This window comes from Pocillopora verrucosa, chromosome 11 (genome assembly GCF_036669915.1).
Source record: "Pocillopora verrucosa isolate sample1 chromosome 11, ASM3666991v2, whole genome shotgun sequence".
Taxonomy (NCBI): domain Eukaryota; kingdom Metazoa; phylum Cnidaria; class Anthozoa; order Scleractinia; family Pocilloporidae; genus Pocillopora; species Pocillopora verrucosa.
The window spans coordinates 11,822,856-11,846,860 of record NC_089322.1 but is presented as its reverse complement, the minus strand read 5'-3'; the positions used below and the strand labels follow the sequence as shown (position 1 = coordinate 11,846,860).

Below are 24,005 nucleotides of genomic sequence, written 5' to 3'. Positions count from 1 at the left end.
TGTTTACCCGTAGAACAATTATTTTTTTCAAACAAATTTGTATCAACTGCCTCAGCTTAAATTAAAGCTTACTGGAGTCCTCGTTAAAACTTAAAGAAAGTACCTAAAACGCTTAAACTTGACAAAAACCATCAAATGGAAGCTGAAGTCGGGGACCGCAAACGGAACTGCCATAAATCTTGAGTGTATATTCACTTTGCGAGTAGTTTTGTTCTTATGAAAAAAAAATTCAGAAAATATCTTAATGAAAATCTAGTCTGCGTTGTTGCTACAACTAGTAGTTTGGTGAATTCTAGTCGAGAATTCCTGAAGTTCTTTCACTTTAACCGCGCGGCGAAAAATAAAGGCTTTAAACGGAATAACCAGGTAGTTAAACTTGATTTTAAATAGAAAATTGTTGATGCTGGAAAAATAAAATGTTTTAAGTTGCTTTTGGCGTTCAACTGCCTCAGTTCAAAGTTTCCTCTTCGTTTCCTCCAAACAAAGGGTCTTTCACAAATCAAAATTCGCCCCGCGTGGCGCCATTTGATAGGATGAGCAGATATTTCAGTCTTCTATGGGTATTTATAATAAAGTTCGGATATAACGCGCGCTGTCATTGGTTGAAAGAGCGTGCTCTATGAGAGTATAGAACATAGAGCTGAGCTAAAGCTGTCACGCCATCTGCCAAATTGTACCATGTTCGACCTTTTCCGGGACTCCTTTTTAGCTTTATTCCGATAATTGAAAGTGAAATTTCGGAACAAGCGAGCCGGCAATTAGGAGAAAAATCAAATAAAGGTTTGTTATTAAAACGTGAGCAGATATGAAAATCCGCAAAGGAAAAACAAAATAGACATTCCGAGTTTTAAAGATTGATTCACGCTCAGTTAGATTGCAAGCTTACGTACGAAAATAAAAATCAAACACAGCTAACATTCATATAGTATATAAAGTTCAGTGTTCAAAAACAAAACAGAGCAAAACAGAAATGATGAAAAATATAACCAAACTGGCATAACTGTGAAAATTCATTCTAATCATGACGGTGTCTAAGCGAATATGATCATGCTGAAGTCCATCGCGGCTCGCTCATCATGGCGATCTCCAGTCATCACAGTAAAGCAAGCCTCAGAAACTACATCGGCTGCCCTTCCTTCCTTAATCCTTATATATTTAAACACGTGACACCTAGGAGTACCGAAGTTCTCGTTTAAACGTGTACGTGTATTAGAGATCCACCCAACCCAACCCAGGGGAGGACATCCATCACACAGTAATCTCGTGCGTGGGAAATTAACGTCTCCTTCGAGTGAAAAAATAAGAGCTTGTTCTGATATCCTTTCCGATGCGTTGAGTGGAAAGTCACATCTGTCACTGCAACCGAGTTTTGCCGCGCTATCATCCCGAGCGATCTTCATGTTCCGGTGAATTCGGCTGTCGTTCATTCAAAAAACACTCGCCTTGAACAGTTTGTTTTCTATCTTGTCATGTGAAAAAACTCGCGTGTTTTTATGAGCCATAATTCGGCTGAAGTTCACTGAACATTTCACTTCAAGATTCTGTATTAGAGACTTAAAAACTTCAGGCAAAACTGTTAATTTTCGACCTGCCGAACTATTTTAGTTTGTAAACTATCGCAGAAGGTGAACTTTGATGGTTTTTGAACTTTGATGGTTTGACACTTTCGACAGCTTTAGTCTTGTACAGCCAAACAGATTATTTGAACCATTCTAACAGGGATTCTGATTGGCTTATTGTAGCGTTCTTTATGAGCGTATAGAGCATGCTGACGACATTGTTGTTCGCTTTGGAAATAAAGTTTGTTTTGAAAATTGAAAGTAATGCTTGGGTAATTTAACAGATTCTTTATTATTAAACAAATAGACTACGTCTCGTGTTTCTCCCTACACTTCTTTCGTGCTCTAGCCGCTTCCTAAGTGCTTTATAACAGAACAGAGCACAGTCAAGGCTTCTCTATTTGTTAAATAGGTATATACTGGATATATATGAGTATACACTGTGGATTTTTTACAGATCAAAGAGCGGTTTTTGTCAAAGTTAGGTTATAATTGCTATTGAATGATATACATGCGCAAATTTGATTGTTTTCCTCGCAATCGTGTTTATTTCATGTCGTGGTTCACTGGCTCAGCCGTTAGCCTTTGTGTTGTTGCCTGGTAGTAAAGGTTCTCCCGCAAGAAGTTGCTTCGAGTTTTTTAACTTCTGTCAGGAAAAATCGAGTGTTTCCACTCGTTCTCAGTGAGGTTTTGCCTAGTACACGAAAGCTATCACGCTTATAATCTTCCTCGTCTTTCGTAACAATTGTTGCATACACTCCCCGAAAATTTTGTTTAGGGCCTCCGGTTCGTATGTCTCCATACTTCTGTCATAACCGTTTTTGGAAGCCAAGACTTCAGAATTTCAGCCAGCTCTTTTGCTTTGTTAGGTGTTTGTTCTTCAAACTTTGAATTAAAACGTTATTACTTTCTCTTAATCTGTCCGCAATTTTACTTTCTTGTGCTTTCACGAATTTCTTTTCAATTTAATTTCAACTTTCTGCACGCAAATTCAACTATCTGTTCTGTATGGAATAAATACATGTCCTTAGCCAATGAGCACGCTAAAACGTTTGCATGCAAATTATTATGTAAAATAAGAAAGCACGCCTTTTAGTTTGAAGGAAAGTTGTTCGCTTTTTATGTTTCCCCTAACCCCTTCTCTTCGTAAAATGATGACTAGTCCCTAAATTGGTGTAAAGAAACGCTTCGATCCCTTGATATAGCGAATAAAATTCATGATTACGTAAATAGATATTATTGTGGCGCTTGGAAAGGTAAAAGAAATGCATGAATACAAAGAACGCTTAATTACATAGGGAGTCTTTTCGGAAAGCTCCATAGTAACCAAAAACAAAACAAAACAAAAGACAAAACGAAACGAAACAAAAATAAAAGTTATAGGATAAAGAGGCTCATAAAGTATTGAACGTTTTTGGCTTGAGGGGTAAATGTGTATCTTTTGTCAGCTGTTTTCCCTCAGGCTTCTTTCTCGAACAAGACCCGAATCAAATCATAGAATCAAGTCATGTTTAGGGATTATCACAATGTACACGTCCTTCATGCCGTTCGGTTTAGTCCTGGGACAATCCGATGTTCGACTCTCGTATTAGGTTACCGGTCATTGTTGAGTACAAAAAGTGTGCCTGAAATCATCGATTAGATAAAGAACCCAAAGTTATAGCCAAAAATATATTAACCTTTACAGTCTGAAAATGGAATTAAATTTAACAAATGCGATGCCATTTAGTTTTTTCGATTATTCGTTCAAAATAATGTCTTCAATAGAAATGATTTTCGCAGAGTGGGGTAAAGCGTGAAACTGAAGACAAAAATTTTCAGTTTCAACATCAAAAAGAACTGATCTGCTTAAGAAAGTCGTTTTCCTATCTATAGCGAATTAATTCTCACCGTGCTGGTCTCCTTCAGCATGAAAGTTTTTTCGTGGGGTCAGTATAAGTCGGAAAGATGTAGTTTGGTTGCTGTGGATTAGGCAGCAGCGTTAAGCTTTTGTTTCTATTGCAGGTGGTGATTATCATTTCCTTCACTTTTATTTCATGCATTAAAAAACAAGAATATGTTTAAGTCATATTCAAGTGGTAATTAATGACAATTAACTGCACCTCAAATTGATGTGAGTGTTTTGATCGCAATCGAAGTATCTCAGTGATGTGATGATGAAAAATAGATGTTAAAAGACAAAACAAAACTCAATAACATTTACGAAAAGTTTGCTTGGGATCGAAAGTTTGAAGTAGTTTTTCATAGAACATACAGTAGCGTGAATAACTATCCGATCCTGCCTTACAGTTTGTTTTCTTACAAGGGGTGGTGGGTACATTTCCTGGCGTCTTTCCTAAGCCAAAATTGTGGTTGATGGTTAACGATATCCAAAGAAAAAGACTTCAAGATAATAGAGGACTACTAAGCTTAGCCTTCACTTTAATATGTGACCTAAATGGAAGTAAATTATTTTGTGTGTACTTAGTTTCCAAGAAACCGAAAAGTGACAAGAGTTCCATTACTTTCGTTGCCAACCTTGTCACCTTTCATATTCAAATCCCGTCAGTTGCCTGTTAACTAGTTTCTTATCTCAATATAATCCTCCAAAGCTCAGCTCATACAACTGTTAATTAGACGATCAAACAATGGCTTATGAACCACTGACTATAATTAAGGAGAATCCGGCAAAATCTTCATACATAAGTGATAACCCCTTCTGTAAACAATTTATTTTCAGGGCGACTGATCGAACGATCAAATTCAACCTGACCATGAAAACATCATATTCCACTTTCGGAACAACATTTCTGCATCGAGAAAGGTAACGAACACAAGGTAACAAGTTACCATATGGAACATAAATTAACAAACAGATCTTCGTCAACCAAAGGACGCTTTATTGTCAACAACTGTCGATCGCGGACGTTACAATAGGGCAAATCATGAATTCGCGTTACAGTCAAAACACTAATTTCTTGGATTTTCTTCTCAAGTAGTTTCCTTGAGAACAAAAAGAGAATTTTGCAACTTAATGCATTGGCTCTCATACAATCTGGAGAGCTACGTATGAAACAAAACAGCTCTCTAAATACAATACCACCATTAGTGATATAATAAAACATTACCAATGCCTTAAAAAAAGGAGAAAACACTCTACAAAAAAAAAAAAGGGAAGAAAAAGAAATTACGTTTCATTTTCTTCTTATCCCTTTAGTTGTTCCAAAGAAATCAAAACAGTCTGTCCTTAATTGAAGCAAGTGTTTATCTAGGAGCAGTCACGTTTGAAACCACATAAATCGAGGCATGGGTAAAATCTGGACTGAACCATTGGACCATTGGACTTTTTTTTGGACCACGCATATCTGGACCTTTTTTTTTTGGAACTTTTTTTTTGGACCATTTTTTTTACCATTGTTTCGACCATTTTATCAAGGGGAGGGGGAGACAAAATATTAGTACTCAGGGAGGGGTGAGTGCAGTCTTTCAGTACTCAGGGAGTGCTGAAAAACTTGAATTTCTTCGAAAAACATAAATTCCCCTCTACTTAGAGTGAAATTCCCTGGCGTTGAGGAACCCTTTTTTCGACATTGTTTGAAAGCATCGGTGCATTAAAAACATTGTCAAAACACAAAATGGCGGTTGGTAATTGAATAAAACATAAATCAAGACCACTCATGCACTTTTTTTCCTGCAGTTGGCATCACGATAATTAACAGTTGCATCGAAAGAAAATAGATTGAAGATCAGCTCCATAATTTTTTTGACTCCGCAAAATTTATTTAATTACCTGAACTTAAAGGCAAGGAAAGTTAAAAAACATACCTCAATCGAACGTGCCATTTCAAATGTCCTGTTACGTTTGTGCCCTAAATTTCACCTTTATTACTCCTTGATGACCCTCATCTTGAGTACACGCGAAGAACACCATCTGTTCAGATTATCATTAGCATTATTGGAACATACGCCGAGCGATAACGAATAAACAGCAAACATTTCACTGGAAATCTATGATTTCCGATATGGTCGTCATGTTGTGACGTCAAGTGGTGATCAAAACAGTACAGCTTCAACGCTAAACAATTTTTTTAATAACAGATTTGCATTTTATGGCTTAATGGGGCAATTTCTCTTTCACATAGCCGATGTGTTAATTTATTTAAACTGCACAATTACAAACTACCCAATTACCTTTTTCAAAAAATTACAGATTTCAACTCACAAATTACGTATTTCCCTTTCGCAAATTACCGATTTTGAGAAAAAATTGTAATTTAAAAACGTTTCTAAAATGGTCAAACTAGCTCAGGGTTATGGTTTCATCGGACAAAAAGCACAACCAGTTTATATAACTTAAGTGGTTAAATAGTCAAACTAGCAAGGAGACAGTTAAACTGAAAAGTTGCAAAAAGTGGGAACAGTCAAACGGCACAAGATGCAGAAAGTAGCTGAGTTGGCTCAATTAACTCATATGGACAAAATCCACCAACAAGCTAAAGTGGGTCAAACAATGGCTTGTTTGGCTTGTTTGCCACTGAATTACGCTCTTTTCAAAACTCAAAAAATTTTGTCTGCTAATCACGCTGACTTTAGCTTTAACTCACTTAATACAACGTTTCTGCGATTTTTGTGGCCAAATTACCCTTTTCTCGGCTTTTTCGCACCGAAAACATATTTTGGTTTGTTTGCAGCTAAATTGGGCTGTTCTGGGATTTATGTCACAAAAAGCAACGTTTTACTCTTTTTGTTGCGGAACTACGCTGCTTTTAGCTTTATGTCACCGAAAAGATGTTTCCGTTTGTTTGTCGCTAAATTTACACTGTTTTCAGCTTTGTCTCACTGAAGACTAAGTTTTAAGGCTCTATGTAACTAAATTACGTCTCTTTTAGATTTATCTCACTGAAAACGTTTTTTAAAAATATTAAAAATGAATTTTAAGCGAGTGAGCTGTGGGGAAATGGAAAAAATGACTTTTTTGTCCTTTACTGTTAAACAAAGGGAAACGTGAAGCAACTGGTAAATGAATTGAAACAACCAGTGAGTATCGTTTAGCACTGGCACAAGTCGACTTAAAAGAATCACACGTGACTCTAGGATAGATAAAGGAAGTCGGCGTTAACGTTAACCAGAAAATGGTCCAAAAAATAGTCCAATAGTCCACGCGTCCGATGGTCCACTCCATACTTCATCCTATGCCCATAAATCAAGTTGGAGAGCCCCATAGATTCAATGATTAAAACCTTCCTATAGTGATAAATCCGAATCTTCTTTGGGAGAAAGAGTGGTAATTCCTTTTGGTAGAGAAATGGAGAGTTTTCCATGCTAGTATCATCTAATGTTATCATTTAGTAATAATCGTATAATTCAATTTTTTTGTTGCAAGGCGGCTATCAATGAACTATCTATCTTACATGTAAGTAGGTCTATTCTTATTTTGTCAAAAAATTATCCTAGAATTCAGTCGTAAACCTGTCTACTTCTTTTTATTCAAGGAAGAATAAACTAACGAGTAACATCAAATTCTCTTACGCTGTGTGCGGGGTTTACCGTAATCAAATAAATTGTTAATAACATGAGTGTTGCATCTCATTACACAATATAGCCGCTTGTAATACAGATCGCGCCGTTCGACTGTATGCTGCTAGCCTTTATCTGGCTTCGAGATTGGCAGGTTACGCGTCACCCGAAAGGCACGACAGTTGTGATTGGCAAATTTTTCATCCTTGCTATTTCAGTGAGTGGTTTTCTCTGGGGTCCGTAACGGAAGATTTATTTTATTCTTAAAATAAATATTATTATATTATTTTATAATAATACTTTATTGCTCTAAACAACTTAAACAAATTTACAGCTGAATTGTTTTGACTGTCTACATAGTCATTTTACAGCTGAATGACTGAATGAAAAATTTGCATGCACGTAACATTCAGCTGGTTGAATCAAGCATGAATCCGCTCTCACGTGAAACATATAATATCTATATATTTATTACTAACTATAGTTTACACTTGGAGAAATCTCAGGTCTACTTGGATGCAACTGGACACCATCACTGAACTTAGAATAAATGTTTGGCAGGGTAATTAAAAGTGAAATACATAGTTAGGCACAAACAAGTGTTAATGCTAATTACTTTCATTATAAACGCTGTTCTGACTATACTACTGAATTGCCGTAGTGTTGCCTACATCTCTTAGCCAGCATACGTCGTTCACACAGACGAAACATAGTGAACATAACTATTTGATACAGAATTTGTATCATTCCCTCGTCCTACCACATATATAGCTTTTTTGTTCTTTTTTGTTCCATTGTTCTCCCTCAGCCGAAAAGAACGCCTTCGCCATTTCATAATCGTTGCCCTTGCATTGAAAGAAGGTTTACAAACAATTTTGTTCCATACCGTCTCTTTAAAAGCCTGACGAAAGTCCAGTTTAAAGAATGTATAAAGCAATGGGTTTATGATAGAGGTGACATATCTAAATGGTATAAACCATTCCATGAAGTATTCTAGGTTCTCTATTTGCACTCGTAGATTGACTAGGAACGTGAGCATGAACCATGGAAGCCAACAAACCGCGAAGACCGTGGCCATCACAGCAAAAATAATGGATACACGACGTTTGTTTTTTGTAACTTCCATGTTACGACTATTTCGTCTGAGCAGCGTTGAATCTTTCTGTTTGGTTTTTTCAGATATGATTCTGAACATCACCACTAACGCGTACACCATAAAGAGATATGAAAAGAGGAAAACAAACACGAGGCAACATATCCCATAGCCCACCATTAACTTTCTTCCAATAGGTTTTTGACTAACGTTTATCCATGAAACTGGAATTAAGGCGATGACAAAAGATAACAGCCAGACGACTGCCAACGACGCTGACATCTTTTTCTTGGTGAGCAAACGATGTTTCAGAGGCCACTTAATGGCAAAATACTTGTCAGTTATCACGAGTAAAATGTGGTATACAGTCGCCGTGGAAGTAAAAGCATGAGTAACCAACATAGAGTAACTCAAATTTGATATCAACCCTCTGGGGTTGTCAATTTCCATCGTTGGGATAAGCATGAATATGATTAGCAAGGGTATGTTGACAAATCCTGTGACAAAGTCACATACGGCAAGACTAAGTAAAGGAAAATTTGATAAGGTTTGTAGGTATCGCCTTTTCCAAAAAAGAACAACCACTAACAGGTTTGTTGCCACAATAGCCATCGATAGCGGGACCAGTTTAGCGACTTCATTGTATGCAAGCTCTTTCTGGGCGGAATTAGTACTGCTGTCTGACATAGTACCGGGCTTGGAACGTCACTTGAATGGCCTCGTTGACGCTGAATTATTTGCAGATTATTCGACACTTTTCTGTCATAGAAAATGCTCAGAGATCATGAGGCCGTGGAGTGTTCATGTTTGATAATATGAAAAGTATGCCGAAATGAACAATGACCTAACATTCCATACAATAAGAGGCGATGATTTATTGTTTAAACAATTATTCCTTTACAAAGTAAACGGCTGGTGTACAATTGCCCTATAGTCAACAGTATTTGTTGCACAAACAAAAAGAACGCTATTGAGACTAGCCGGCCAAACCGTATTGCACACATGATCACTATGTTTCCCACATAGAAACGAAACCAGCCTTAGGATGTTAACTTTTTTATTTTAAAAGTGCTTTAATGGGCCAGTAAGCATGGACCAATATCACATTTTTATTTGCAAAAGCTCCATATTGTGGTTTTCATGTCGAGAGGTTTATTTTGACGCTTTCTCGATTTTCTAAGGGTGGCTTAAAGTACGGTCTAGAAAAAGTTTATCACAGTCAGAAGAACTCTACCTCAGGAGTTCTAAAGGAACCATCGTTTTGTCCAGTTTGCCTTGCAATTACAACAAGAGCACCCTGAAATTGTCCTCATTTACGACTTTCGCAGCTGGAAGCACGCCATCTTGTATATGACGTCAACTATGATGTAGCAATAGTCAAACTGTCCTGGTTGACTTGTTTGACCTTTGTGACAAGAATTTCGAACAGCTGAATTATAGTAAATTGTCTTATTGTTGAATTTCAAAATACATATTAAAATACAAAAGGAAAAGGTGTAAGCTTCCACAAGAAAATAACACGCGAGAAGGACTTGCCAAACCCTGCGAAACCTGAGAACTACCAAAACGAAGACATCAAGTCGTCCTTGTTGACCTTCGCTTCAAACTGAGAGCTATGTTAGTAAAAGTAATCACATGATTTCGAGAGCAATTTGGAATAAATAAGCATGAGTAAACTTTTTCAAAGACCGACAAAATTACTCGAGCCCGTAGGGCGAGTGCAATTTGTGGTCTTTGAAAAAATTAACATGTGCTTATTTATTGCAAATTGCACGAGAAAAATCATGTGATTACTTGTTAATAATATATATATATGTGTATATATATATATATATATATATATATATATATATAAAATACGAGATAGCCTATCATAATTAAAAGCAAAAATAATTTATTTAAACCCTGCAAGTGACTTTGTGTGTTCGGTCAAAACAACCGCGTACGATCAAAACAATAATAATACAATGATATTTTCTCATCTTTAAGGCGCAAAAAAGTCAAAATAATAATAACGGAGCGCGCACAGCGTTGCCCCATAATTATACGAAATAGTAGTAGAGAAATTAGAGAGAAATGGTAGTAGTAGGGAAATAGAGGGTTTTGATTAAAAATATGGTGAAGAGAAGGAGACCGGCGACCAAAAGAAAACAAGAAGTAAAAGACGTAAAGCGAGTCGAGAAAAACGTGCAAGAAAGTTAGAGAGGACACCAAAATAGGCAGAATACGGCGAAAGGAACGCGAAAGAGAACAAGAAAAGACATAAGTATAAAGGCGAATATCTAGCGAAGAGCAACGCGAGAAGGAAATACAGAAATACGCTCCTGAAAACAGACTGAGAAGAGGTCATCAACAAAGAGAAGCGAACTACAAAGGATCCGAAAAAGAAGAAGAGGTAAGTCGTGTCTTATCTAGGTTTTCTCCTACGCTAAGGCCCAGAAAAATTCAAACCTTTTTTAACAATCGTCGTTTGATACTAGCTTCAGTTTATAATTAAAATCACGTTTCGATAAAACAACGACTTTGGCCTTCATCGCCCAAAAGCTTCGCGCCGGTTCATCGCTCGAATAACATTTCAAAGTGTTCGAATTCTTCAAGGTATTTCTTGTCCTGTCGTTTGGAGTGTTTTATATGGTCGTGGTGTTCATGGAAAAGAAGTTATCTTACGGATTTTGTTTTGCCTAGAAAGCTTTCAAATGATTGCGAACGGCGAGCGCAAGTTTTTACCTCTTTCTCTCTTTAGTCAACTATCGCAAGATTTACTCTATTCTTTTAAAAAATCGCGCTTTGTCGGAGAAGTGTTGTTTTAGCTTAGGAACGAAGTGGTAGCCTTTCCCAAAATTGAAATAAAGTGAGATTGAGTCAGCGATGTCCATGTTTACACTAAGTCTGACGCGGTAATTTGATTTTGACAATATTGTTATGAGAACCCGTCAAATATCTGAGAATTAAATTACGGACCGCAAATGTGTGGTGCAAACAAACTCACAGGTGAAATGGAGTCAGTTCTACTGCGGAATGAGTGAATTTCATTGTTTAGTCATGATACTTTTCAGCGCTATGTTTTCATGCTTTCTACTCGATTCGTTCGAACTTCAGGAAATGGTTTCAATTGTCTCACAAAACATGGAGCCACTTTCTCTTCTCTCAACATCTCGAGGCGTACTTACTGCTCGAGTTATGATGAACATGCATGAGATAAGATATTTTTCACCTAATGTTGGAAACTGAAGAATCAATCTCTGAAATCGATAGTCATCAAATTTTGCAAGAAGCGTCTAAGCTGTGGTCGTGTAATGAAACGAGGTCTTGGCAATTTGAGCTCACAAGCACGCTGATAAGCACATGATTAGCGTAAATAGCTGTTGTTTACAGTTTTTTAATTCGAGAGCAGTTTTTGAGGGTCCGTCTCAGTAACCTTCTTGGATATTTTCTGTTGAATTCATTGGGGTACAATCTCGGAATTTCAAAAGTGATTATGAACGATAAATTCGTATCAGCACCATAATTTAAGGAGGTTTTGCTAACACATTATCAGTTTACAATTTGCGAACCATTTCTGTAACCTGATTGGATATTTTCTTTAGAATTAATTGAGTCACACTCTCGGAATTTCATGAGTAATTAAGAACGATAAATCAGTATATGTAGCACAAGTGAAGCACATTTTAAACTTTTCATTCGATTGTAGGAAACTATACTTAATTGACTAGATAAATTGACCTGCCATAACGCTTTGATTATTTTATTATTTTGTAGCCCCAAAAGCCCGGCTTATGACTCTGGAGGTACTGAACATGATATATTTGATACACAAGGCACCCCTCAAGGAGGAAGGTTTGAGTGAAATTGCTTTTACGACCGTATATTGCACCCGGTTTACATATGTAGATAATTGCTTAAAAAATAGCTGTATTCAGAAGCAAAGACACGTAGATATTATGCTTCTGCTCTATTTTTATTGTATGGGTTTCTTTTCAGTAACATATATCCATTCCTTTAATTTCCTCCTTAACCTGCCTGAAAATAATTAAATTTTTATGTTTTAATTCAAGTGTGAGAAGATAAAACAGAAGTGTTGCAGAGTTCTCTTCCCAGACTGAATTCAGGTGAGAACATCAGTAAACTAGTTGATGTCATATGCTTCTCCTGAATCGTTAATTTTATTGACATGATCTTTTTCACAAAGCCTCTTTTATATCTCTGTGTGCCAACTAATGATTAAAATCTCAGTGAATAGATATGCCATATTTTTAGTTGTTTTTTAAATTCCATCTTAAAGTTTTTGGCATTTACTATTTTAGAATTCATACATGGCATTTTCTTTTTACCCACGCAAGAGATATTACAGATTTCTTAAACTAAAATCTGAATCATGAAGTCAACTTAATTTCAATGAGTTTGAAACTTCATTGTATGTAATAACACTTTACTGGAGTATGTTACATTTATTTACTCTCTTTCTGGCACGTATGATTATGTTATGATAGGTTGGAGAATTTGGAGTTGGATCAACCAATTACCCCTTAATTGATATTTTTCTTTATTCTCATTACTTGTCTGCTTGATATTGTACTGATTGTGTAAGGAGAAATTCTTTCTAGGTCACTGGTGGGACTAAAAGGGTTAAAATGGGGGATTTCATTATATTGTAACGATTAAAATTTTCTTATGCTTTCAAATGTGACAAAAAAATGTGATGCAAATCTGATGTTATGGAAACAATGAAAAATCCTGTCACTGGTAGCTTATGTCTTTAATGTTTAAATGTTCATGGGAAATGCTTTTCTTTGAAAGTGAGGATACAGAAGGTTTTAAAGCTGATAGAAATAAGCTGGTTGCAAGTAATGAAAATCAAACTGAAAAATTCATACCTTACTGCTCGACATGCTACACTCAAACATGTCAGTTGTGTGTACCTACCATTGTAAAGGTGTCTTTCATGAAAAATATTTTTTGGTGTGGCTGTTGTTCTTTGTTGATCTTAATAGCCAAAAAAGGTCTTAAAGGCACTTAACTTCAATTTTTATGTACACAAGACACCCTCCAAGGTGGAAGAGTAGAAGACCATAGACTGATGTTTACTTGGCACTTGCACTCACCACAATTATATATTCACGCAATACTCTACATATATAAAACTGATTACATTATGTCTTTAATTCTTTACACCCTTACATCAGTATGCATATTCCCCATACTACTCTCTGTACATTTCCTAATGTGCTGGCAAGGAGAATTTGTTTAACAATCAAGAGGTTCTTCAGTCCACGCTTTATATCCCTTACTCTACGCTTTATATCCCTTACTATAATCTGCTTACAGAAAATCGCACAGCACTGAGACAGCATTAATAAAAGTTCAGAATGACATCTTGATGAACACGGACCGTCAGCAAGTACCTCTACTTGTATTTCTCGATCTCAGTGCCATGTTTGACACTGTAGACCATCAAGTACTATGAAATCGCCTTAGGTTGAGTTTTGGGATACGTGGATATGCGTTAGAGTGGATCGCGTCGTATCTTTCTGACAGGACACAATGTGTTTCTTTTGAAAATAACTTCTCTCAGAGTCGTCATCTGTCCTGTGGTGTACCCCAAGGATCATGCCTCGGTCCGCTGTTATTCACAATATATGCGAGCAAGCTCTTTGACATCATCAAAGGTCATCTTCCTCGGACACACGCCTATGCAGATGACACTCAATTGTATTTATCTTTTAAGCCTGACACTACATCTTCTCAAAGCAACGCAGTGGACGCTATGGAACGCTGTATCAGCGCCATCAGATGTTGGATGATTAAAGACAAGCTTAAAGTAAATGATTGTAAGACAGAATTTATACTAATCAGAACGAGACAACAGCTCCCTAAAGTTGACATCAAGGGGTTGGTCGTTGGTGACGCTACTATCAGTCTTGTGACTGCCGTTAAAAACTTTGGATCGTGGTTTGATGAAAAAATGCACATGGGCTGTCATATAAACAAGATGTGTAAGACCTTGTCATTTCACCTGTATAACATCAGACGCATCTGAAAGTATTTATCTAAAGACTCCACACAAACACTCGTTCATGCATTCATCACCACACGTATTGATTATTGCAATGGTTTGCTGTATGGTCTACCAGCCGCACATCTCAACAAGTTGCAACGTATTCAGAACAGTGCTGCCCGACTTGTTTGTTACCTTTCTCGTTTTTGTCATATAACTCCTACTTTGTTTTCCTTGCATTGGTTACTTGTCTGTTTCAGAATTGAATTTAAATTACTTATTTTAGCGTTCAAGGCTATCCACGGGCTGGCACCTCAGTACATTACAGATCTAATTAACGTTAAGCAACAATTTGGACGTATGATGTTACGACCTCAGTCTGAACTACAATTATTGCCACCCAGGACCATAACTAAGAAAACTTTAGGTGATAGATCATTTATGGCATCTGCTCCTAAACTTTGGAACAGATTGCCATCAGATATAAGAGCAGTAAATGATCTTAATTGTTTTAAAACACTTCTTAAAACACATCTCTTTAGGCAGGCATTTTCATGTTTGCTTTTATAGTTCGTTTTTAGTTAGTCAAATTGTATATTCTTAGCCTTTTATAGTTCGTTTTCATGTTTTATTTTGCTTAGTCTTATTGTATTGCACATTAGATCATATCCACATATATTTTGTGCTATATAAGTAGTAAATAATTTTTAATTATTATTGATTATCATTTCCTTTTTTTCTGATGACCTTAATGCTTGATTTAGGGATGATATTGAAAGGAGAAATTAGATGTTAGTCACCCTCATAAATTAAAGTGTTAATAACTCTACACATTTTATATGCTCCTTGCAGTTTTTGGCAACAATAGTTAAGATTGTTGGGAAAGCAAACAGATGAACAAGAGACATTGAAATGGGAGAAACTGTAAGCTTTACCATATGATAGAAGAAATGATCACAGAACACTTTATAAGGGAAACTTGAATTGTGCTAGCCAATTTCTTCTATTGCCCTTCATGTTTTTGATCAAATAAAATTTAATCAGTTGTAGGGTTTGCTTACACTGTGTCAAATCATCAGTGTGGACTTGATTCTTCTCAGATGTCAGCTGGTAAAATATAGATACTAAAAATAAATAACCATAAGAAAAAGTACACATCTTCAAAAAAATCAAACTGAAGTGGTGGCATGATTGATTTGTGGTATTTAGAAAGACAGAAGCAGGAAAAACACATTGACCTTTTTCCTATTCACTAGTAAGTTTATTAGGTTTCAGATTCTACATTTAAACTGGGTGAGATTCAATTTATTCATATCATGCTTCATTATGGTTTGTTTACATGGAAAGGTAATTGTTATTGTAGCTTCACAGATGTTTTCATTGCTATCGCAACTAACATTCATAACAAAGTTTCATTTAACATAGAATGTTTCAAGAATTATTTTTCTTTCTCTCCAATATTATTTGCTATTTCTGGAGCACCATTAACCCTTTACACCCTAACATCAGTATGCATATTCTACATACTGTTCTCTATACATTTCCTCATGTGCTGGCAGGGAGAATTTGTTTAACAATCAAGAGGTTCTTCAGTTTATTATTATTTCCTTCATTCTCATAACCTTAATGTTTGATTCAGGGGTGATACTTAAAGGGGAAATTAGATGCAAGTCACTCTCAGGGGTTAAAGAGTTAAAGGAAGAAGGTTATTAAAACAATTATAACTTTTGATTTAAAGCAAGTATTTGAATATGAGAGCAACATTTGATATTTTGGCATGTAACAGGATGATCAATCTGAAGATGGCCTCAAAAAGGAGTGAACTTAACTGTAACAATTAAGTGACTACTTTGGAAACTTTAGCACTTAGTAAATACACCTTGGCTTGCAATTCTGATGATTACAGTTTGCTGAGGTAATGGAAATGTCAGTCCCTAAGCAGGAAGCTTCTACATGACCTGCACAGTCATAAGCTATGAGATAACTCTAGAAAAATGCATTTGCAATGCATTTATTGTAAGTACAGTACCACCTTGTGACAAAAATTAATGATTTCCTGTAAGTATGAATGTGTGGGAGAAGTTATAGTGGTAAATGACCCTTTTTTGTTAGGATGCATAGGATTTGATGATTGTAATGTATATCTCTTAGCTTTTCAACTTTTAACTTTGTATTTATTGTAAATGTTTACCATATCTATTTCTTTGTGCCTCAAGCCCTCAAAAGTTGAAGCAAGTTAGTCAATAACCAGACTTTCTTTGTTTGGAATTTTGTGATTATATAATTTTGCTGTGTAAGTTACCACATTGTAAAATGTAATGTTCTTATTTGAGTTGCATTAAATACTCTTGCTCAAGCTTTCATCAATGCATAGTTTTTCTTACCAATACCCATATCCAAACTAAACAATGATAAGCTAAGGAATTGGTCACAAGATATGTGAGTTTTAAATTGCGGGATACTGGAAAAGCAAGGATCCCTCATTAATCAGGACTGAAATTAAAGTGGGCTCTGCTATTTTAATTCATGGTTTTTACTTTGACCTGCATGACAGTTAATTTAATTGGCATCCACATAATGCACAAAGTAAGGATATAAATAATTTAGCTTAATTGGTTATAAAATTAAAATAAGAAAGTTGTGCAGACCACATCTTGCATTTTATCCTTCTCTGGATATTTACCCAAGTAACATAGTCCCTATCAGTCTATCTCACTCTCACTTTCCACTGAGCTTGTGGAAAGATGATAACCTCAGTATTTTTTTAAATGAAGAAAGGAAAGCCTGCCCTCTTACCACAGATAGTTTTTTGGGCATCATCAGTACATACCTAGTCTTATTTGTACATGAAGTTGATTGTTCTAGGTAGGCTAACCGAGTAAATTAGTTGTGAACATTTCTCGAACCTGTTGTTGAATGAGTGTTTGACTCAATTTTACCTAACAAACCTAAACTGAATAAATAGAAACTTGAAATTTATTTCTTCACCTTTTGAGGTGTGCATCAAAATTTTGATGTCATGGCAAGCTTGACCACAGGTTTATAAGAAATCTGCATGTGTGTGTGTGTGTTTTCAATGTATAAAACCGGTAAAAAGGTTGCCTCGCTTTTTTCATTAGTACACATTTCTTTTTCTAAGAATCTTGTTTATTTGGCCTATGCTGAGTTCTAATTTTTTCAAACAAATTTTACATTCCTTTTAATATTATTAGATCTCCTGGTATCAGTTAATATTCATGTAATTAAAGTAATTACATGAACTCTTACAGATGTTTGATACATTTTTCCACTGATCCTACTGACATTTCATAATATGTAGGGATTGGAGTTGGCTATAAAAGTATAGTCAAATTAAAGTTTTGTGCACAGCTTATGCATCAAATTTTTGTAATAAAATATTGTATCCTTAAAACTAATTTATCAGAATAAGAATGAGATACCAGGCACAAGTATGGCTTTCACAATGATAGTTTCCAGGTTTGAAAAAAATCATTGCCTACTAAAATCCTCTGTTCCTTTTCTTTGACAGCCCAACCTCATCAAAAAATTGGCAATAGGAGCGATTAGCAAATTAACAATACAGACAAGAGAGCCTGTTCCCACATACACCCTCCTCAATCCTGTTCACTTACTATGGACATGACATTTCAAACATGGTGTATGTTTCCCTGACTAATTATTTTGTAATGGTGTTTACAAATTGTGGAAAATGGTTGGGTTGAAATATAATATAACAACTTGCCAGTAGATAGTCAATGAAAACTTTTCACATATCAATAAAATTTATTGTTGTGTTTCATGTTAACACGTTGCAACAACTCTACCTTCCAGTAAATTCAACTATTTGCAAACAGACAAAATACCATCTAAACCTTTTCAATCCATTTAATATAGCCAATAACATCAACTCAACTTTAAAACTAAAGAGAAAACTTGATTGATGTTTGGAATTGATTGCTGTGTTGTAAAAAATGAAATCCAGGTATTATCACAAGTTTTCCACAATGTCTTCATAATCGTATCCTAAGTCTCTCTTCGTCATCAAGTTTTAATTATGACATTTTAGTTCTAGCTCGTCTTCTTTTAAAGCAAACTTTTGCAGCGCAAGAAACATGTTTGACAAAATTTCGTACTTCATCAGCTAGAGCTACTAAGATCATGGTCAGTTGGCTTAAAGACACCTACATTATAAGAAGTTACAGCAGAGGTTACCGAATCAAATAACAGAAAGAAGCTCAAAAAGACGCTGTGTACTTCTAGCCAGAGGACAATCATGACACAATAATAGCCAAAAAATTACAAGTTCAAACTCAAGTTGGATATGACTTTTCTTTTTAATTTTTACGCGGAACAGAGGAGGTTGAGACGTTACGGGAATAACGGTGGGGCAAGCACTCATACCTGGCAACTTCAAGATAAGATATAAGGGAAGCCCATACGATTCTGGCGTCTTGATTTACTAATTCACTGTTATCACTTGTATACTCTTCCATCGACGGCTGATGTCTAAACTCGAAGTAGTTTACCGTAAGGATATAATTTCAACTGGTGCTGACATCGCACACCTCCTCTGAAGAAGAAAAGATTTCCTATCTTCGAAAATTTGCACAAAACATCAATAAGAACAACGAAGGTCCTTAGCTGCTTGAAGATACCGCTGACTAGCATGCGTGTTAATCGCCTTGCAAGTTGTGAGAACATCTTCCCCAGGTTCCAGACCTCGTCAATTCTTCCCTTCCCTCCCCACCCCCTGGACCGGTCTCTTAATTCCCTAGAAAAACTCTTCTACAGCCATTGCTGAAGAGTATTATTACAGTTTTTACTATAACGAGGGGCTAGAAAATAAACTAACAAGAGCTCCGCTTTTAGGCTTGGCTAAATCTATATGTTACTCAAAATATGTTACTCAAGAGCACGCATTCTCTTGTTGAACATATTCTCTTTTGAAAAAACAACATATATACGAGTCATTTGAATGTTGTAGTCCTAAAAAGGTGAAGGAAATGTCAGTCTCAATCCTCTATAATTCTGAAAGTTATATCCTGCTAACTGGTATCAGAAAAACAAACCCGAGAGAGAAAGTCAGATGCTTTCTGAATCAGACTGCTTAAGAGGAAGACGTCTCTCTAATTACAACTTGATTTTTCGCGTATATTTGGTACAAATAGTAAGGTTCTGTACTGTAATTAACTTCCTTGACAAATGAAACCAAGGTCAGAGGTGGCGCCCATTCCCAGGTACTGTAGAGTGAAAAAGGGTATAGACTATCACTTTGTTTGTGTTGTATATTACTCTATAGTTTGTTTGAGTTAACTGATTGGAAAAATATGCATACGGGAAACCAACACTAATCGTTAAGTGATCGAGATACCGCTGCCCAATATGAACTAAGCTGTTTAGTATATGGCACACATATTAAAAGTAAACATATAATATATCGCTTGAAGGCCTTCTCTTAAGTGAAACTTGCATCGTTAGTTACAGCTACATCAAATATGTAGCTTTGAAGATCGTGTTCAGGAATCTGGAGAGCCTTGAAACTTTGAACTGCAGTCTGAAGTGGAAGTGATGTGTCATTTCATTTATCACTCGAAGGTCTCAATGGGGTAAAGGTGATTTTCTTGAGGCCTTGAAAGTTAAAAATTTTAATTTTTGATTGTTGACTATTCAGGCAGTAAACCTAATTGGGAATACGACAAATGGGCGCAAAAGTTATTGAAATTCAAAATCGATTCAGTTTTTGATATGTTGAATGAGTAAAGTTACTGGATGCTTACGCCCAAGAGAGCTTCTAAAATTTCGTTAAGTGCGTAGATAGGAACGAGGTATGGATAAGTATATGAGAAATCCATGATATCCTCTCGGAAAAAGTTTAAAGAGTTCCAGAACCAGATATGCGTTGTTCCTGAACCATCATGACACTGCCTCATTCTCTCTAGTCAGCAAAAAGGAAGTCACAAGAAGTATTTCAGAACTCAAAGCCGAAACAGGACCATTAAGCCACAAATTCCCTCTGTATGACTGATGGAGAGCAACAATATGTAAGAAGAGGGGAAAAGAGGTGGGTTACTGAGTTTCCATGGCGATGGAAAATGTCGTAATGGCGGCAGGATTGAGCTGCTTGGAGCTGCTAAGGAAATTTCTGCACGTGGGCGGCTTACATGGATGGCGTTGGCCATAGTTAACCCTGAGCACCAACGAGCTTAGGTAGCAAGACCGGGAAGCCGCGTTTGGGGACAACACTGCCCACCCCGGATGAGGGAGCCCCTATAAAAGGCAGGAGATCATAAAACAGAACTGCCCTTTTCGCAAAAGAACTGGAAAAATATAATATTTATTTGGCCGTTCTCTTGGATGTAAGTTTTGAAAAGTAAGGACAATTTCTGAGAGAAGTACTACACATTCTACTGGATCAGTTGGTGTCAAAAACAGTTGAAAAATCTAAGTCTAAATCTGACAAATTCATCATATTAGATGGTTTTAATGGAAGAGTTGGAAGAGATTTCACGACATAATTATGATAGTGTCATTGGAACATATGGCAAAGGAAAAAACTCAATCGAGGAGCTTATGCTGAATTTCTGTACACAAAATGACCAACTAAACTTCTTCTTTCAACTCGAAGTACCCAAGATGGTCAAGACAGAAACACGGGCATCTTATGGACTATATTGAGACCCGAAGAGCATGATCGTCACCAAGGCAATGAGAGGAACAGAATGCTCCACTGATCGTTACATGGTCAGAGCTCAAGTGAGACTGAAACTGGGACTGCAGGGAAGAGTAACATCAAAAAAGCTAGTTATGTGAAATTATTTATGTTAATGATTTGAAAATTATTCAATGTTGATGATTTGCTTGTTTGATTCTGTGCAAGAGGTTTTGCCTTAATCTCGATTATTATTGTCGGAGTCTATTTCTTTATACGCCTGGAAAGGCCTTGATTTTATAACGTTTATTGACTGTGAATATATGAAAATCATATATGTGAACTGCGGATGAAGAAGGGAATATGAGAGCGATCATCGCAATGATGGACACCACTTAAGCAGTAGTGAACAAGGGATTTGAACCCATGACCTCTGCGATACCGGTGAAGTCTTGACGGTTTGCATAATCCTGTGCGATAACAGCAAGTGTAAAACAGACACTACCACTTTTGAATAACGCACGATGATTATAGTAACACTAAAACTAGTGCAAACAAAAAGGGATACGCAAATAGTCTTTCAAAAGGGCATGGTGAATCCTGAAGCGAGAAGAATTGACATATTAAGGTATCTTACCTTCCGAACGATCGCCATGAATACGATTTGAAGTAATTTTTTAATTTAAGTCAACAAGGGAGAACTTAATTAGAAAGGTTGAAATGATGCTACCCTCAAATAATATAAAACTACGTAGAAAATTTATATGTTTTGCCATGTTGTCGAGGAGTCTAGAATACATTTCATCACCAAGTTTGCATCATAGTTTCATTACCTGAAGTTTTCAATAAAAACCCACACTCATGAAACTGGTGAAAATATAACCGTCTCTAAGTTTTCGAAGATGACGAGAGATGTGGCCGTCAAGAAAGACCCTTTTAAACCGAAAAAATAAAGAATGATAAATTTCACCTACCACAAATTGGTACAAGATCTCCTTTAATCACCACACGGGATGCTTTACACAGCTAAATTTGAAATTAACAATATGTTTTTGTCCTTGTTGAGTCTCAAGCTTACTGCATTTCATCTTTTTAAATGTTGCTTTTAATTAGTTTCCAAGGGCATGAAGCCTTCTTTCTTACTAATTCAAGCACAATTTGCTGAGAAACCGGATTCTTTGATGGTAACTTTGTTCACTGTAGAGATGAAGTGTTTTATCGTTATTTTGCTCTATTTTGAATTTGTTCTCATCAGACTTCGCATAAGTGCTGGCCTGGAGTCGATATAGAAAGAACTCGATAAATAATTTATGTTGGGAAAATGTAAAATCTCTCGAACAAACTTATTCAAGGTAAATGGGAAACTTGGGAAAACGATGCGACACACTATTCTTAAAGAGGCACATCTGCAGTCAAACTCGTGCTGTTTCTCATATTTTCTATGGTAATTGTACATCCACTTTATCATAGAAAAAAACCTTTCTATCAGACAGAGGCTGGTAAAATGAACGGGAATAAGAAAGAGTTGAATAAAACACAAGAAAAAAAGCTTTTTAGTGCCGTCCGCAATTTAAACGTCCTTGCCGAATTTAAGCATGCGAAAATATTTGGGCAAAAGAAAAACATTGCATCGCAAATAAGATAAATTCAAAGCGACTAAATTTCTATCCATGTCTTAGGTTGTTAGAAGTTATAACAATTTGGCTACTCTTCATCCGTCTAAATGCAACAAGTTCAAATTTCTCGAGATCATAATCAAATTCCAAAATGGAAAAATAGAATTCGTGAAAGACTGCCCTCTTAAAAAATACTCTCACAACACCGAATTCCTCAAGGCATGTAATTTATCATTAGTTTACTACTGCGCAGGATGTTGCTTAAGGCGGGGATGGGGAATGGGAAAATGAAATGGGAAATTGAAAACGAGAAAAAAATGTTTTTTCATTTTTGTGTTTTAGATATATTGTCCATGTTCAATGAGGAACGCATATTTTTCATCGATATCCATGTTTTCTTTTAAAAACGTTCATGAAAAGGGGCGAAGTAAGCTTCGAGGAACAGATAATGTCTGAGAAAAAGTATACGGACATATTTCCGCGCATAATAGGGGCTATTGTCTTTACTTTTTTTGCACGTGAAAATATTTTTATGAACAGCTTACTGTTTTCTGCGTGGGATGTTTGCTTTAGAGTGTTCTCTGGTACGATGTTATCAACAAACACATATTTCCCTTCCGCTGTAAAAACCACAAAACGCTCTCTTCGAATTGAATTCAAACAGAGAGTTGTCTTAGTAGACGTAAGGTTTAAAAGTTGGGGATATCACTTGGGTGATATCCCCGGATATCCCCCAGTTTTAGCTGAGGAATATTTGTTAACGTGATGTGTCTAGACCAGTCGCGCGCGAGCAAAAATATTATTGATGGGTTCTAATCGAGATATGCCTCAAGTAATATTACCCTAATTTTCAAGCTCTACGTTCATCACGATAAGTCTTCGTCGCTTAAAGTTAATTTAAGGTGAAAGAGCGTTTTGTGGTAGTTACAAAAGAAGGGACATGTTTGTTTATTCATGTAATCGTACCAGAGAACGTTCAAAAGTGATCAACCCAGGCAGTGAACGGTTAACTGTTCGCAAACACTTTTTTTACCGTAATTTACCAAAATTTTTGAAGGATAGTAAGCAAACTAGCTTCCATTTGGCGCGGAAATATGCTCGTTTGTTTACACTTCATGGACGAGGTTACTCATGTTTGCGGGAAGCCTTTGGAAGTTCAGGAGTTTGAAGCAAACTCGCCACCAATAGTCATAGAAATTACCACTTACAACCTGATTGAAAAAAAGAAAATTATTCTTTTATGTGATGTTTCGCTGCAGCTGCTAGCTTAAAAAGTGAGGTAAGTGATCTGTCTAATTGAAATTTCTCCACAAAGCAACCTCGTTTACTTTCGAAAAATACTGCGAAAACTTTTTTTCGATAGATATTTATTTGTGGGCTCGTTTGTAGTTCGGAGTTTATAGTGACCTGGACTCTGAAAAATTGAAGCACTTGACGGCCAACTTCTTTGAAACTTCCAACTTAAAAAATTTAAAGTAAAAATTCAAAATTAATCCAAAAAAATTGATATCACCTATCCCCATTCCCCATTCCTCCTTTTTCCGTTTCATTTCCATTCCCATTCCCCATTCGTCACTTAAGTAACATTTCTACTTAG

The 24,005-nt window shown here is 36.2% G+C and overlaps 1 protein-coding gene and 1 long non-coding RNA gene across 2 annotated transcripts; one reads left to right on the top strand and one right to left on the bottom strand.

Moving 5' to 3' along the window:
- Positions 1–7,456: 7,456 nt before the first annotated feature.
- LOC131789380 (adenosine receptor A2b-like) lies at positions 7,457–8,947 on the bottom strand. Its single transcript, XM_059106485.2, has one exon. The coding sequence runs from the start codon at positions 8,833–8,835 to the stop codon at positions 7,750–7,752; it is 1,086 nt and encodes a 361-aa protein (XP_058962468.1). The 5' UTR covers positions 8,836–8,947; the 3' UTR covers positions 7,457–7,749.
- Positions 8,948–10,201: 1,254 nt separating this feature from the next.
- LOC131789381 (uncharacterized) lies at positions 10,202–14,740 on the top strand. Its single transcript, XR_009340604.2, has 4 exons — positions 10,202–10,543; positions 11,908–11,985; positions 12,204–12,257; positions 13,474–14,740. It is a non-coding gene; the product is annotated as an uncharacterized lncRNA (long non-coding RNA).
- Positions 14,741–24,005: the final 9,265 nt, after the last annotated feature.

Coding starts and splice junctions, on each gene's coding strand:
- LOC131789380 (XM_059106485.2), bottom strand. CDS start 8,835: ATGTCAGACAGCAGTACTAATTCCGCCCAGAAAGAGCTTGCATACAAT.